Source organism: Aphidius gifuensis, linkage group LG5 (assembly GCF_014905175.1).
Source record: "Aphidius gifuensis isolate YNYX2018 linkage group LG5, ASM1490517v1, whole genome shotgun sequence".
Classification (NCBI taxonomy): domain Eukaryota; kingdom Metazoa; phylum Arthropoda; class Insecta; order Hymenoptera; family Braconidae; genus Aphidius; species Aphidius gifuensis.
Window position 1 is genome coordinate 16,183,501 of NC_057792.1, and position 17,547 is coordinate 16,201,047.

The window sequence follows — 17,547 nt, forward strand, 5'->3', positions numbered from 1 at the left end:
ATTATTATTATCATCTAACATTATTCAAAAGTATTATTATCATTTTATTTTTCATTTAAAATTTATCATTAATTAGCCAATTAATTTTCAGGTCCTTAAAGTATTTAAAACTAATTTTGATTTTCAATTTTTTGATTTTCGTTTGCCTCCTCTTTACTCCTTTTTTTTTTTTACTTATATAAATTTTTATTTATCAATTTATGAATTATATATTAACATGAAAATTAAATATTAATTATTTTAAATTGTTATAAATAATAATTTTGCGAATTTGATTTTTTTGTGGTAAATAAAAATCACAGTTATCCATTGCAATTTATTTTTTTTTTTTTCAAATGGAAATTAACATTTTTTAAAACAAAAAAAAAACTATTTGCATTATGTTTTTCATTTTTATTATGTATGTACATTTTCGATAGGAAAGGTACTTAATTATTAATTAATCTCAATGTTTATTATTATCATCATGAATATTTTTTTTTTTTTTTTTGGATAATATTTTTTTAATATAATAAAATCCAGTATGTACACACACTCTTAATGTACACACGTATTTTTAAAAAAACTACGTAATTCGTTTATCAACGTAATTTTAATCACCTGTTTTTTTTATTATTTATCAACTTATTATTTATATTCAATTAGTGCACAAATACCTGAAAAAAATTACATTTAATTATTCAAAGTCGTTTTTTGTAATTTATTTTTTTTTTTAATTTAAAACAATTATTGTTTTAATGACTTTTTTTTAATTTAATAAATTTCTATTTTCATTTTATTTTTTGAGACCCTGAATAGTAAAACTCGCATTGAATTTTTCATATTGAAATACATAAACTCTCTTATCACTATATATAATTTATTGTATAATTAATTTGGATATAAGATACAATTTTCGATATACTTAAAAACTAATTTTGATTTTTTTCTCTTTATCGAATTTTCATTATAAATAATTATGGTTTTTCTTTGTTAACCATCAAATTCTTTGCACTTTTTTTTCATTATTCTTTTGAATAATTTATTATCATTTTATTGATTTAAAAAAAAAAAAATTTCATCATTTTATTTATTGTAGAATACAAATTTTTTTTAATATAAATAACGGATGTATGACATTTACGTACAATGACTCATCAAGTTAATTGTAATTTTATGTTTTTTATTTATTTATCTATTTTTTGTTTTTTTGTTTGCATAGGCATATGCTTGGTCAGGTTGAAAATTATAAACCAGTTTTATTTAAAAAATATAATTTATATATTTTTTGAACTTTATTATTATTTTTTAAAAAATATTTTACATCTCTTTGTTTTATTTTTTTAAATAATTATTTGATACGTGTGAAAATTGTGCGTTATTTGTCCAAAAAAAATAAAAAAAAAACTAACAAATAAATAAAATAAATAAAAGAGCAATAAAATATTACAAAAAATGACAAATTAAATTGATAAAAAAAAATATAAAATCAGCAGATGTTAAAGAAGAATTTTTTTTCTATTAATAAGTACGAAGGGGGTGAAATAATTTCTTCTGATAGAACAGATCTATTCACCTATAGATTTACGTTAATTCATCTAGCCCCCAAAACTATTCAACCCTAATTTCAAATTTTTTTCTTCAATATTATCATGTTTTTTTTTATATTTTTTACGTAAAAAAAAAAAAAAAAAATTGGGATTTGTTTTTTTTTTATATTTTATATAACACTGAAAACTCTTGTTATTTTATATAATTTTTTTTTTTATATATCACGTATATTTTTGTTGAAAATTTTCATGTACGCGTGATTGACAAAATCACCCATCTGTTCAGTTTCGTGCGTTTGGGACAATAGATTTACGTATATATCGCTAAGCCGGTGCATTTGAGGGGGTAAAATCTTATAAAGGATTTCCAAAATATTGTGTAAATTGGGGTTGCACAAGAATTGTAGAATTGGCATCGCGTACAGCTGAATTTTTGGGGTAAAAACATCAAGAATCTAGCTCTATTTTATTTTGTATATATACTTTTTTTCCCCTTTAATTTTATCATCCCTTTTTTTTTTTTTTTTTCTACAACCCCCGCGAGAACACTGCCAATTTCATTTACACATTCACATATACACACACATAATATTTCTCCTCTTGTATAAATAAAGGGTTGATCTCCACTCTTTAATGCTTTTCATCGTGACTCGCGACTTATTATCTTTTACCCCTTTTTACTTATTTTTCCAAATTTATGAAAAATCTACTGTGTTGAATACACATTGTCAGCTGTAAACCCCTTGGCACGTGCTTTATATATTTTTTTTTCTTTTTATAAATTCTTTTGCGTCATTTATATATATTTTCAAAATCTGAAAAAAAATATAACAAGTATAAAAGGGTAAATTTCAACCCTTTATATTTAATTTTATTCGCTCAATCTTGATATTCTTTGTTGGTGCTAATTCTAGTGACATTTTTTTTTTTTTTGATTATCGTAAATTTACGATTTATCCGTAAAATTTTTGAAAAGAAATGAAAAAAAAATATTGTAAAATGTATCATCTGTTATTTTTATTATTATACTTTTTTTTTTTTTGCATAAAGGGTGTTATTTTGTATAACCCATTATTGTAACAATCAACGGCTATCTTCAGCAAAAAAAAAATATATAAATAAAATTTTGTTGCTTTTATTAATCTATATATATTTTTACTTTTTATTGTGAAAATAAAAGTGGATTCTGCGCGTATTGAAGGGATATATATAAAAGTAAAAGAAATAAAAAAAAAAAAAATAAGGGTGCGAATATGTTGAAGGCGGAAAGAGGTCCGATAAAGGAAGTGGCACGTTTTCCCTTGCGTCGTTGTCCTGGAAATGCCCGGGGCAATTTTTTCTTTGATCACATGGACATTGTCAAGGGGGAATGAAAAAGCCAAAGAAATCCAGGGTGGACATGTAAAGAAATAGGGGTGTACACTAGCCCTGGAGACAAACCAAAAGACAAATTACTTGTAAATTAAATTGACAAAAAAGTTATAAAATTTTGTATATGAATAAATATGATGAAAAATTTATTTAATTATTGATAGAAAAAAAAAAAATAGTTGAAAAACAAAATAGAAAAAGTATTAATTTTATATAGGTATGTATAAATAAAAAAAAAAATGTAGAAAAGAATTTTTATAAAATTGAGAAATGGGTTTGAGTAAAGTAAAAAGAAAAATATATTAGAAAAATTATTACCGAAAGATAAAATTCCAAAGTCAAGAACCTAACAAGGATTGGCGGAAAAGATCGACCTCGAACCCCTGGATATATGTCGGGCAAAAAAAGGTCCGGCTTTTTTCGGGATAAAAAAAAAAAATGTGACAATATCGTATATATAGTGGTGGCAAAATGAGAACATTAAAGAAAAAAAAAAGAAAATATAAAGCTTGTTTCTAAGCAAGAAGATTGCTCGATGAGGAAGCTGAAAACGAACAAAAATTCATGAAGAAAGAGGCTTCGATAATTGCAATCCACTAGCGCGCGATTCAAGGGGGCGAGGAGGGGTTGATGAGATCGAGGGGTGGATATCGAGAGTAATAAAAAAAAAAAAAAATTATAGGGGAGAAAGGTGTGTGTGTGTTCCGTTCGATATCTTTCTTCGAGAGGATAGAAATGATTTTTTTTTTTTTTTTTTTTTTTACTTAGTTAAGACCCTTCTCTTCTGAAATTTCTTAAATTTTTTTTTCTCTCACTTGTATATTTTTCCCTGAGGTATTGCACACCATGATTGACAAAAAATAAAAAGAAAAAAAAATTAATTAAACAAATAATAAAGTTATGAAGAAAAAAAAAATAATAATAAATTTTTTTCGTTTAAAAAAATTGAATAATTTAATTTTTTTAATTTAATTTTTTGTATTAACTTTGGGGTTTATGCGTGTATACGATGGAATGGCAGTTTTTCACTGGTTTTCGAGAGAAGACACCCTTATTTTTCCGTACTCTTGGAAACCACAAGAGATATTATTGATTTTATATACAAGAATATGCGGATGGACTATGGTGTTTCAGCGTGGGCGTGTTTCAACTTATTGTATTTGTTAAAAGGGGGTTGGATAAGAATGATAGAGACAAGGGTAAGGGGATTCTAAGGGTAATACACCAACGAATCTCGTCATTTGCTCGTTTTGAATGAAAAAAAAGAAATATACTTTTTTTTTTCCTTATTTTTCATATTTACCATCATTATTTTTTGTCTCTTTTTTTTCACTCAATTTTTGTGTTATCCTTTAGAGATTTTTTCTGTTATCCTTTACAAACTTTTCCAAGACCACAATAATGAAATGCGACTTGCGATAAATCGATTCAAGAAATTCAACCTCGCGAATTATTAACTTTTCAAACTCCTCCCTTTTTTTATTTATATTTTTTTAATCTCTCTCTCTTTCTCTCTCCTTGATTCTCTCAGAGTTTGATACGATTCTTTTTCATTATTGGGAGGGAAATGTTGGGCTATTTTTGTATACACGCGATATCACTCATTATCTTGTCACTCATTATAAAATAAAATAAAAAATCTTTTTTTATAATTCAAGTTACTTTGGAGAATTTATTTGTTTAGGATATATATATTTAAAAAAAATATTATATATAAATTTGATACTTGAGTGACAAAATGAAATGTAATGAGTATTTTTTTGGTCGTGGCTCACTTGAAAACACCCGTTTCCCCGGGGGATCAATTTTCACGGATAAAAAATACTAGGCACGCTTTGCAAAAAAAAAAACACAATTTTTATCGCTTTAAAGTTGTTTGTAGGCTCATTTGTTCAACATCAAGACCCGAGGGGTGTTTGTGTCGACACAAAAAAAAAAAAAATATATATAAAATAATATGAAACAAACAAACCGTTGAAAGAGCCACCCTCCCAATAAACTTGCCAGTTTAAAATCGAAAAATGGACTTTAGGGTTCGCGAGGGGTTTATTGTGGGCGAAGAGAATGTTTGCGGTAATAAAATACCAGAATTCAACTACAAACTGAAATTTAATCCACCCAATTATTTTGAATGAAATCACGCAAATCAAAAACAAACACAATAAATGAAAAATTGAAAAATATAATAACAAAAAAAAAATTTTAAAAAGTAATAAATAAAATAAAAAATATACAATAAGGAAATAATAAAAAAAACATCTATTAAATTATACATATTAATTTTATTGACAAATAAAAAATCATAATAAAAATAATAAAATTAATAATTAATTTTTTTTTTACATAATAAAAATAATAATAACCTGACTAGATATTATTTCAAAAAAAAAATTTGTGCAAAAAATGACTAGACAATGTCATTGTTTTTTTAAAAAAAAATAGAAATTTTAATTTCATTTTTTTTTTAATTATGAATTTTTTAAAAACTCAAGTTTTCAGTTTTTATATTACACACGTAATCAGACTTATAATTAACACTAAATTATATGTTACAAAATTCAACACCCGGCTCTATTTTTTTAAATATTTTTATTCATCAATTCGATGAAAAACTTTTTTTTTTTTCATCTCAATTTATTATTATCCTAATATTTAAAAAATTTATCAATTATAAATTAATATTATATATTTTTTAGTTCTCTTTGACTAATATTTTATTAAAAATTTGATTTTGCGCTCATTTATTAATTTTACCAAGGCAATGACTAGCAGGTTTTATCGTTTTTTTTTTTTTGCATGAATTATCATTATTATTAATATGAGAAGAAAAAAAATAAATAAATAATCAAATGAAGCATCGAGTTCGAAATGTATATCATTTATGATTAATCGTGCGTCAAAATTGCGATAAAAATCACAAGGGCGACAAACGAATTGCTTGCGAGAAAAATCACACTGACAATGTCTCATATGCATTCGTTTCTATTTTTTTTTTTTATCTCTCTTTCTCTCTCTCTCTCTCTCTCTTATTCCTATTAACAATTAAAATCCACACGTTTCTATTTATAAATTATTCCCAACACACAAATATAATATCGCATATATATAATTCATACATTTTTTTCATTATTTATTTATTTTTTTTTATTCTCTTTTTTTTGAAAATTCGATAAACCATTATATGACAAAAGATACGTTATTGCCCGAAAACAATGAAAAATAGTTATGACCATTTGCATTTGATGTCATTTTTGCATGTTCATTGTATTTTTTTTTTTTCCTCTTTTTTGTCATCGTAGTATAACGTCAACAATGGGGCATCATTTTCGAGGGTCCATATATATATTTTTTTTTTTCATAAAAATCCAAAAAGCCCACCCTTCCACCCCCTTTCATACTGGACGACCAAGGTCACGACGCCTGACCTCACGCATTGCCACCCCAAAAAAATGCAAAAGAAAAAAATGAAAAAAAAAAAAAAAAGGGCGAGTCCAGATGCAGATATTTTTCATCACTGTACATATAAAATGGTTTTTTGAAAAAAAAAAAAATTCATTTTTCCCCTATTATATATATTTTTTGAGAAGATATATTTTCTATTTCTGATTTTTTTGTTTATTTCTTTCTTTTTTGGACGTTCAAAAAGTCTCCCTTTGTACAAACTGCAATGGCCGATCAATTTCCTCCCCTAAAATATATGTTAATGCATGCGCGAACGCATACTAATTCATTCGAATTTTTGGAAACTATTTACCGACCCCCGTGACGAATGATTCACGCGTGTACCCGTCTCGTGTTACTTTCTAGGATTCATATATAATATAAATAAAATATTTAGAGGGAGTTTGATCGTTTGGTTTATAAGAAGGGACAATGGGGAAGGAGGTGATGAGGTTATGGATTTTTGGGTGGTAAAGGGAGGAGAAAAAATTCTCCGATGATGATGATGATGATGATGATGATGATAATAGGGAACGAAATTTTTATGGCTTTTTAGACAATGGACCCGTCTACATTTCACCCAAGGGATGTTATACATAAAAACTCTCGGCTATTTTTTTTTGATAAATAAATAAAAAATTGAATAGATTAGAAACTATATCTGATATTAAATTATAATAGAAAATATTTTGATAAAAAGAAAGCTATATTGATATTGCGTGGTATTAAAAATAAAAAAAAAAAATGAAAAGGAGAATTTAAATAATATAAAATGTTAAAAATTAAATATTAAAAATATATATTTAAGAGAATCGCGTGACTTGATTTGACCGAGCGTGACCAAGGATGGGCCAACAGACAAAAATTAAAAAAAAAAAAAAAGCATACAAGTATAGAAAAGGATAGTTTTAATATTTCTTTTTTTTTTTTTTCATTTCTGTTTCATTGTTGCTGAGTATTTGTATTTTCTTTTTTTTTTTGTTGCGATGCATATGAAAAGGGATATTTTGGAATGCAGTTGATGGGGTGGGCGGGTGCATCCGGGCGGAAATATGTCGTGTACTATTTTTTTTAAAAAAACACCCACATTTTATTGTCACATTATGATCATGTCTTTCTCTCACTCTTGACCATTATATAAAAATAAATGGTTTAACTATCATGCAAGTGCTTAATCCGCACCTTTCACCATTTCACTACTCTCTTTCATTTTTTTTTTTTTTTTTGACCCTTTTAAAAGTATTCATTCTTGTTGGGATAGTCTAGGCCGGCTGTATATATTTTTTTCAAAATATAAAATATTAAAAATAAATAAAAAAAAATAATAAATATATGCCCGGATGAAAATAATAATTCGAATGGTCATTGCAAGCACAGCTGCTGACTTTCTAATAAACCGCGTGCCACTAGAATATTTATATCGTGCAAACAAACCGACTCATCTGTCATTTTTTTTATTTTTTTTTTTCAATAAATAACACATTGTGAACATTGTTGCGAGTATTTGCAATAATTTTTTCTTTCTTTTTTTAGATGATTATTGGTTATATTTATGTTCCATGAAATTTGCAAAAAAAAATAATATATATTATTTTTTTTTTTTTCTAATACTATATATTAATAGAGAAATTTATTTTTGATAATGCAGTTACACTGTATTTTAGAGGAGAAATTTTAGGCCTTTTTAAAATACCGGTTGATTTGCATCTTCTTTTTATTTTAAATATATATATTTTTTTAAATTTATTTAATTAAAAATAAATATTTTTAAATATTTATTATAAAATTTTATCTGACAGACATTGGTTTTTTTTTTATTTATTTTTTAAACTATTATTTTGATTTTCAGTTATGCAAGGCACGATGCATTAACAGCATTCCATTTATGATTTTTTTTTCCTATCGTAAACTTTTCCTTTAGTGCTTTTTTTAAAAGAGAGCTTTTATATTTTAATAATATAAATTTTGACTAAATATCATTCGACTAGAATTTTTAATAATTATTGTTTATATAAAATTATTATTATTTATATTTGAATTTATTTATTTTCAATTAGATGAAATATTTTTTTTTTGGTATTTATTTATTCATAAATCTTTGGTCTATAATATTATTTTTAATTATTTTCAGTTGTTTATATTATTTTAATTTTAATTTTAAAAATAACTTTATGTCTTGGCTGTGTAAATACGATTGTACTTTTTGTGTTTTGGGTTATACTGTGTTCACCCTGAGTTTAATTATTATTTATTTAATAAATATATATATATTTTTCATTTATATTTTTGTTGTTACCATGATATATATTATAAAAAAAGCCTTAGATTGTTTTGTGCGTCGCGATTCAATCATGAGAAATACTTTTTTTCCACCAAAAATTTATATGCAATTAAATCTATTATTCAGCATTTAAAATAGGAACTTTTTTTTATTTTTTCATCACTTGTTATATTTTTAATTAAACTATCAATATATCCAGATAGTTTACTCATTAATATTTACATTATAACATCACGATTACAATATACTTATAACAACGAGATATATTAATTTTTAGTGGAATAAAATCATTCGCAATTAAAAAAAAAAAAGCAAAGAAACTTTCCCAGATATTTTTTTGTATATATAAAAATTTATTTAGTTAAAAAAATATCAATCACACTGACTGGTCGTTATTTTGAAATTTAAATAAACCCACCGCGAGTGCAAATTCTTTTTTTCCTTGTTTAATTAATACTTGTAGAGTTGACTTGAAATTAAAAAAAAAAAAACCCAAACAATTATGTAATTTATAATTTGTTGTTTGTTGATTTGTTTTTTGTTTTTAAAAATAAATAATATTTTAAATTTTTCAGGCAGGACTTAGGGTGAAGGAAGCCGTAAGAACACTATTGACACGTGTACGTACCGGTAAGTAGACCAATGCTGATGAAAATATTTTTTTATTATCAGTATCATCAATACATGTTGATGAATCATTTTCTTCAATAATAAATGGTTGCATAACAGTTAAATCAGGATTAAAATTAATATCTTGTGGCATTGCATAACTTGCTGGTAATTTTTGTTTATTAGCAACATCTTTTAATGTTTTACTCAATTCAGATATAACACATTCAGTTGGATCACCAATACAACGATGATCTTTTTTAACATGTTTTTTAATTCTATTTAAATTTGCTGTTGCAAAACCACATTGTGAACATTTATATGCACCTTGTGGTGTAACTTCAACAGCACAATTATTATCATCTTTTGTTGTTGTTGTTGTTGTTGTATTATTTAATTGTGATATTGTTGATTGTTCATTATTATTATCTGTTTTTTGTTGTTCAAATAATTCACAATTACGTTCTTGATTATTATCAACAATTTGATTGACAATTGATGATGATGATATATTTGTAAATTGTGATAATAAACCTGATAATTGATGACGTGTTAATAAATGATGATGTAATAATTCTGGTTGTAAAAATAATTGTGAACATATTGGACATTGTAAATTATTTTCTGTATTACTTGTTATATTTTCTTGATTACTTGTATGTGATCTTTCATGAAGAAATAAAAATGGTAATACTGGTGTTGTAAAACTACAATATGAACAACGATAATTTTTATTTTGTTGTTCATCATTATTACCAAATAATGTTGTCAATACTTGATTACTAATATTACCAGTGTAATCATTATTTATCGTTGTTGTTGTTGTTGTTGGATTTTTTAATGATGTTTGTGTTACATCAATGCCATTTGGTATTTTTAAATTTGTATTTTGTTGTATATTATTTGTACGACTTGATGATGAATTATTAAATTTATTTTTTGGTATATTTTGATATTTATTTTCAACTTCATGCCATTTATCAATACCAGCTCTTCCATGTTCACTCATTAAATGTGTTTTAAGCCATTTTATACTACGAAATCTTGTATTACATATTGGACATATTTCCGTAAAATGTAAAAAATAACGATGACTAAGATCACCAATATTATCTTGTTTAAATGTTTGACAATTATCATCTGTATCAATTTGTATATCTTGATTTTTAATTGTTGGTGTTGTTCTTGTTGTTGTTGCTGCTGCTGCTGTTATTGGTGGTGTTGTTGTTAATGATGTTATTGGTATTGTTGTCGCTGCTGCTGTTGTTGTTGTTGATGTTGTATTTTCATCAACAATACCATGTGTATTATGTTTATGTACACGAAGAAAATATTTACTGCATAATTCTTTATTACATATATTACAAATAACACCACCAATTTGTGATCCATTTTCAATTTCAATACCATGCATTCTTTGCATATGGGTTTTCATAAAATATTTATTACACAATTCTTTATTACATATTTCACAATAACTTGAAGTTGGTGTCATTGATGATAATTTTTTATCTTGTGGTGGTGGTATTGGTGGTCCAATTTGTGACAATGATGCTGGTACTGTAACTGTTGTTATATTTTGTTGTTGATTATTATTATTATTATTAATACTATTATTATTATTATTAGTTGATAATGATGATAATGATGTTTGATTATGTTCATCATTAATATGTTGTCTTAATAAATCTTGTGTTTGATAATCTTTTTCACAAATTGTACAATAATAATTTGAATTATTGATTAATTGAATATTTGAATGAATTGTTTGTGATGATGGTGGTGATGATGATGATGATAATAATCTTTCATCATTTGTACTATTATTATGTTCAATATCCATATGAGTTTTTAGTGTTAATTGATTTTCACATTCACGACCACATATACCACATGTTGATGATTTACTTGATTCAATACCATTTAATTGTAATATCATTGTTTGTAATTTTTGTAAATCTTCTGATATTGAATCAGTACGTTCTTCATCATTATTATTAATTAATTTATCACATTCATTATTTGTATTATGAATTTTAAATTTATGTAATTTATAAAGTTCAATTGTTTGAAATTTAATACAACATAATTTACATTTCCATTCTTCATTATTTTTATCATTTGATTGTGAATCATCATTATTACTATCACTTATTATTAAATTTAACGGACTTGTTTGTATTTGATGCCATGTTGCTGCTGCACCAGGATTATTTGGTGATTTTTCATCATCTTGTATTAATATACCATGTCTTTTTAATTTATGTGTACGTAAAAAATATTTATTACAATATTCTTTACAGCATATTTCACAAAATGCATCTGTATTTAAAATACCAAGTTTACGTAATTTTTCAATATTAAAATTTGAATCTTTAGCTTGTTGTATTGATTGAGGTGATAAATTTCTTGGTGCTGGCATAAATTTTGTATCTTCTTGTTCAATTCCAAATTCTTGTTTAAATAATGATTCCATAACACTTGGACTATTACTAACTCTTTGTATATTATTATCATCATCGACATCCTCACCATCATCACCATTATCACGATCATCATCATCATGATCATCGTCATCATCATTATTCATTGTATCTGGTGTTGGTAATGATTGTGATTCAGATTGTTGATCTTGTAAAATATCTGTATGATTTAGTTGTTTATGTTTTTTAAGTAATTCATCATTTTTAAAACGTTTTTGACAAATATCACATGGTATTGTTGGCATTAATGATACATCAATTATTGATGATTGTAATTGTTGTTGTTGTTGGTGTTGCTGTTGAAATTGTGATTGTTCAATTTTAATACCACCAAGTGAAAATGGTATACCTGGAAATACAGATGAGCCACTATTTTCAGATGAATTTGATGGTGGATCAGTATAAATACCATGTTTATTTGCTTTATGAGTTTTAAGAAAATATTTATTACAAAATTCTTTATGACATAATTCACAGTATGCATCTGGATTAAATATTCTCATTGGTGCTGGTCCAATTGGCATACGTGGTAATTGTCCAGCATCATTTAATGAATAACCACCAGGCATTGTTAAATATTGTCCAATTCCACCTGGATATGTCATACCAGACATATGATTTGGTGGCAATGTTGTTGTTGTTAATTGATTTTGATTTGACCAATCATTATCTTGTCCATGATTTGTTAGCCATGATGATGTTGAAAAATTTTTAATACTTATACCAGATAAATTAACAGGTGTTTCATTGTCATCTTGTTGATTTTGTTGTTGTTGATTTTCAATTTTAACACGTACATTATCTTGTAATGTTGGACTTGATAATTGTGTTGTAGTATTTATACCATGTTCATTTATTAAATGATGTGATAAATAATTATTATCATCAAAATCACGACCACAATATTGACAACGATATTCGGTATTTAAATTTTCATCTTTTGTTGTTTGTAAAGGTAAATAATTATCTTCATTATCTTTATTATTAATACTATCATTATTATCCATATTATCATCGTTGTTATTATCATCATCATCATCTATCTCATCCACATCATCTACATCATCTACATCATCATTGTCATCGTCTTTATTATTATCATTTATATTATTATTTTCATTATATTCATTATTATCATTAAATTGTGAATTTTGTGTTTCAAATGTTATTGGAAATCTCACTGGTGTTGTTTGCTTTCTACGTTTTTTTGGATAATTACCATCATCTCGTAATCTTTTTCTACTATCTTCACCACAACTTGAACCTTCACTATCCAATTCACTTGGTGGCGGTGCCAACATTGACTCTCGGGCCACTGTAGACGTCATTATTTAATTTTTCTTTTTTTTCTTAATCTTTGGTTGTTTTTTTTGTCTTTTATTATTTCAATAATTTTGGCTACGTTCTACCTGTGGCCCTCCACCTTTTTACTTGATAATTTTCTGTAAGAAAAAAATAATAAAATTTATTAATTTAATTATTTTTCTATTTTATCAATACATACTTAATAACTAAAATAATTTTTCATTATAAAAAATAAAAAATTGACTAAGAAGGGTGAAAAAAATGATAAATAAAGTAAAAAAAATTAATCGTAATTTGAAATACGCACAATAATGATTTTAGATCGATGAAAAAAATTAAATCCTAAAGATAATTATAGTTTTTCATATTTATTATAAAAAAAAATGTAAAATATATTTTGCGGATAATATATACATGCGGAATTTCGTATACAAAAGATGAGAAAAAATGACAAGAAAATAAAAATAAAAGTTGTCAGAATCTGGAAGAGTTTGAATATAGGAGAGACACCCTTATTTCTAGATGGACATGCGGTCGAAAAATAGGGCTAGAAGAGGGGGTGAACAGGGGTACACATGACTCATGTATACGCCCTCGCTTTTGGGGATAAAATTGGGAAATTTGAGGATACTTAAATTTTATATACATATTGGAAATTCTTTATTTTTATTTTTATAAGTTTTTTTTTTTATTTTTTTCAAATTTAACAATTCCAATTTCATGACATCTGCACGTGGGAGGAATTTAATTTTGGAATAACAGTTTATCAATCTAGCCAAATGGTATATTTTTTTTAATTAACTGATGGTTGAGTTTATTGATTCAATTTTTTTTTTTTTTTAATAAAATCAATAAATCATTAAAAATATATATAATTTAATAAGTTTTTTTTCAATTTACAAATTTTCAATTAATTTTCTATTTATTTATATCAAAAGTTGAATGGTCATTTGTCATGTGTTTAAAAGCTAAATATTAATTATGAAAATAAAATATTTTTATTTTTTTGTTATAATGATATTTGAAAAGTAAATTTGTCGTTTGAAATTTTTCAACAACTGTGCTTTTATATATTTTTCCCAAATGAAAAAAAATTAAATTTTAATAGCAATAATGATAACGAATGAATAAAAAAATATATTAAAAATAAAAAAAATGTGGCACTGTCACTTCCTGGCACACAAGGAAAATAGATATATGTGCCGGCGGGTACTCAATGGCCCCCAGCGACACTAAGCACCCTGCTATGTCACCGCAATTAGATGATATGGTTAACCCACAGTTTTTTTTATTTATTTATTTTTTATGTCACAAAATATGACACTCAAAAATCTACAAAACCGTTATAACGAACCACTTGAAAATATTCAACCACACACCCTCACAATAATTTTCTTTTTTCATTATTTAAGTAAAACTAGAAATAAAAAAAATTATATATTAAATAAATAAATATACTAATTTTTTTTTTTTTGTTTTTATCACCCACTTTTATTTAATTATATTTGAACAGTATTTGGTGGCACAGGTGATCCAATGTACATATCAATATATAAAATTAAAAACAAAAAAAAAAAAATAAAAAAAGTTTTAATTATTTGTCAACTTTAAATCACCACAGTTTAATATCTCACCTTAATTTTTCAAATAAATTTAATATTGTTTCTCAACGACGAATTCACGTGATAATTCATCTCACACCAATCACAATGTTTATTCCTTGAATTTTTATGTTTCATCACCTTCACATAAGACAAACAAATAAAAAAAAAATATAAATTAAATTTTTTTTTCTTTCATAAATAAAAATTAATTAAAATACAATATAAAAAATAATAAAAATGAATTTTTTAATTATATATAAGTAGAAGCTTTAATTGAAAAAAAAAATTAATTAATTTCACGGATTTTTAAACATTGCGCGAATTTTAAAAATCGAGGTGATGTTACCCCTCGTCGTTGGCCGGTGCTGACACGGAAGACGTTGTTGAAAAACTCCACTGAACCCAGAGCAAGAAGGGCGTTATCGGCACGTGGCAAAAAATTTTTTTTTTATATGCCTTAAGGGTGGGGATCAGGGGGTTGTATTTTAACGTTGAAATTTTGACGGTAGGGATTTATAAAGAAGGGGCAAATGAGAGGACTTGAGGGGAAAGCTTTGGTCAGCACTTGGATATAGAAAAAAAAGTAAAATAAAATAAACCAAAATATATATAAAAAAAAAAAAAAATTGAGCGGCAAAGAGAAATAGGGGATGATGGTGGCGAATGTGAGGAGTGAAGTGGAAGGGAATTGGAATTTTTTCGGGGTGCTCATGAGCAGCTATTGGTGGACAATGGTCTCGAGTCCCGAGGGAATACTAAGCCTGGATATTTCGAATTTCGTAAGAGGAAAAAATGATATAAAAATAAATCGAAGATTTTTTTATTCCTTTTTTTTTTTACTTCTTTTTAGTTTTTTTTTTTACTTCTTCCTGGTGAATGATGGGTGATGACAGAGGCTCATTAAAAATACTTTGATTTAATAAACAAATATTTGTGATAAAAAAAATTAATAATTATTAATTGAAAATTTAGAAAATTTGCAAAAAAATAAATTAAAAAAAATTGGAAATGATAACGAAATAAATTAGGGATATTTTTCGAGTTAGTTGAATTTTTTTTTTTTTTCTAAAAATATAAAAATTAGGGTCTCAACAAGGTACGCAATAAAAGGCTAAAAAGTAACTCGTGTTATTTTCGATTTCTCAACTTTATCTCATTTTTATTTTTTGCAATTTATTTATTTATACTTTTTTTATATATTTTCTTTCGTTAATTTGTGAGGATTGAATGGTATTTTTTTTTTGATATTTCGGAGTATAATTTCGGTTCGATAAATTCACTTTATTTACAACTAATATTTTTTCTACCTTCATATACGATAAACTAAAGTTATCCAATGATCCCTCGTGCAATACTGATCTGTCACCCTGTATTTCCCCTTCGATATATATTATTACATATTATTTCATCCCCACTTTTACTTTCACTTATATATACACATACCTTATACACACCACCTTTCTATACATATTTTTTTCAAATTTTTAGAAACCCAAAAAGCTCATACATATTACATCAAGATCATTTGATAATAATTTAATTGCATATATTCAATTAAAAATTCCAAAGTTTTTTAACTTTTTTACTCAACTTTATAAGTAAAATAAAAAAAAATATTAATTAAATTTTTTTAATTAGTTCTACAGTACTGAGGTAAAATATCATGAATAAATTAATTAATTTTAAAATACAATAAAAAATTTTTTAAATATATTAAAAAAATTCATAATAATAATTCAGTCGAGTTATTCTACTGTATAATTGTAAAAAAAAATAAAAACTTTAATTATTATTATTATCATCATTGCTATTATTATTATTATTATATTTGTAATGAAAATAATTGAGATGGAGTACCTCAGGCAACACTGCAAATAATATAATATTAAAAAAAAAAAATGAAAAGACATGTACAAGTTTATGTGTTTCCGATGTACATATGTACATGTATCGTAGAGTTGTGAATGATGAGATTATTTGAGGGTTGAGAAATTCATACACCTATACAATTGCAAAAAAAAAAAAAAAATATAATAAATGAGGAGGGATTGAGAGGTGCTCTGATGACAAAAATAAACATCCCCAAAATACAGGAAAATAATAATAAATGAAAATACTTTCTTTTATTATTTATTTTTCTTTTATAAAACCAAGCCATCATTTATTTATCTAAATATATATTGCATATTATATACGCAACCCGTATATATAACCCTGCAGCAAAATTATTTTCGTTTGACAGATTTTTCAAGCCAAAAAATAAAAGAAAAAATATATCAAGAAACGTAAATACACCCGTATGTTGGTTTCCAAAAATGTTGAAAAAAAAGCTATCCATTTGTGTATATGTGTGGATGGGTGGATGGGTGGATGGGTTATTTTTTTTTTTTTTTGGATATATAAAAGGACGAGGTATAAAGATAAAAGCGTTATTGTGAATATGTTCGATTGGTTGATATTACTGACTATAGGGATGGTGGGGTGTGTCACCAACTCGATGAGAATATTGAGAGAGGGTGGTGGGTTGACATCGTAACACGCACATGAAAGGGTGATGGTTTTTTTTTTTTCTTTATTTTTGATGGAAAAACATGTTGTGGCCGTTTTTAAAAATATCAAAAAGAAAGGGAATCCGGTGAAAGTGATGAAAAATTTAAAAAAAGGGGAACAAATTGTATATATTTTTTTTTTTACATTGTGAATACAATATATTGTTGCGAATGAAAAATTTTTCATGCATATATTATAAGGGTAAATTATTTTTGATAAATTTTTTTTCAACAAAATACATATTGAATTATTAAATATTTTTTTGAAATTTTAATCAGGTAAACTGTTATTTAAATTGATTTTAACAGATTTTTTTTATTTTTTGATAAAATATATTTCGACTTGCTTAAATGACAGTTTCGTTTGAAGCATAG

The 17,547-nt window shown here is 25.3% G+C and overlaps 2 protein-coding genes across 5 annotated transcripts in view; one reads left to right on the plus strand and one right to left on the minus strand.

The window, feature by feature from the left end:
* Positions 1 to 17,547, plus strand: part of LOC122857899 (Down syndrome cell adhesion molecule-like protein Dscam2) — a 125,517-nt gene that overhangs the window by 11,598 nt on the left and 96,372 nt on the right. For all 4 annotated transcript variants that reach the window (XM_044160373.1, XM_044160370.1, XM_044160374.1 and 1 more), the window contains exon 3: positions 9,198 to 9,252. The gene's annotated coding sequence lies outside the window, so the exon portion shown is untranslated. The remainder of the gene's footprint in view (positions 1 to 9,197; positions 9,253 to 17,547) is intronic.
* On the minus strand, positions 9,194 to 13,042 carry LOC122856489 (transcription factor stalky). The gene is made up of 6 exons (XM_044158163.1): positions 12,844 to 13,042; positions 12,706 to 12,801; positions 11,773 to 12,651; positions 10,831 to 11,727; positions 10,509 to 10,761; positions 9,194 to 10,409 (listed from the first exon to the last, which is right to left on the minus strand). The coding sequence occupies exons 1-6, from the start codon at positions 13,040 to 13,042 to the stop codon at positions 9,194 to 9,196; spliced, it is 3,540 nt and encodes a 1,179-aa protein (XP_044014098.1).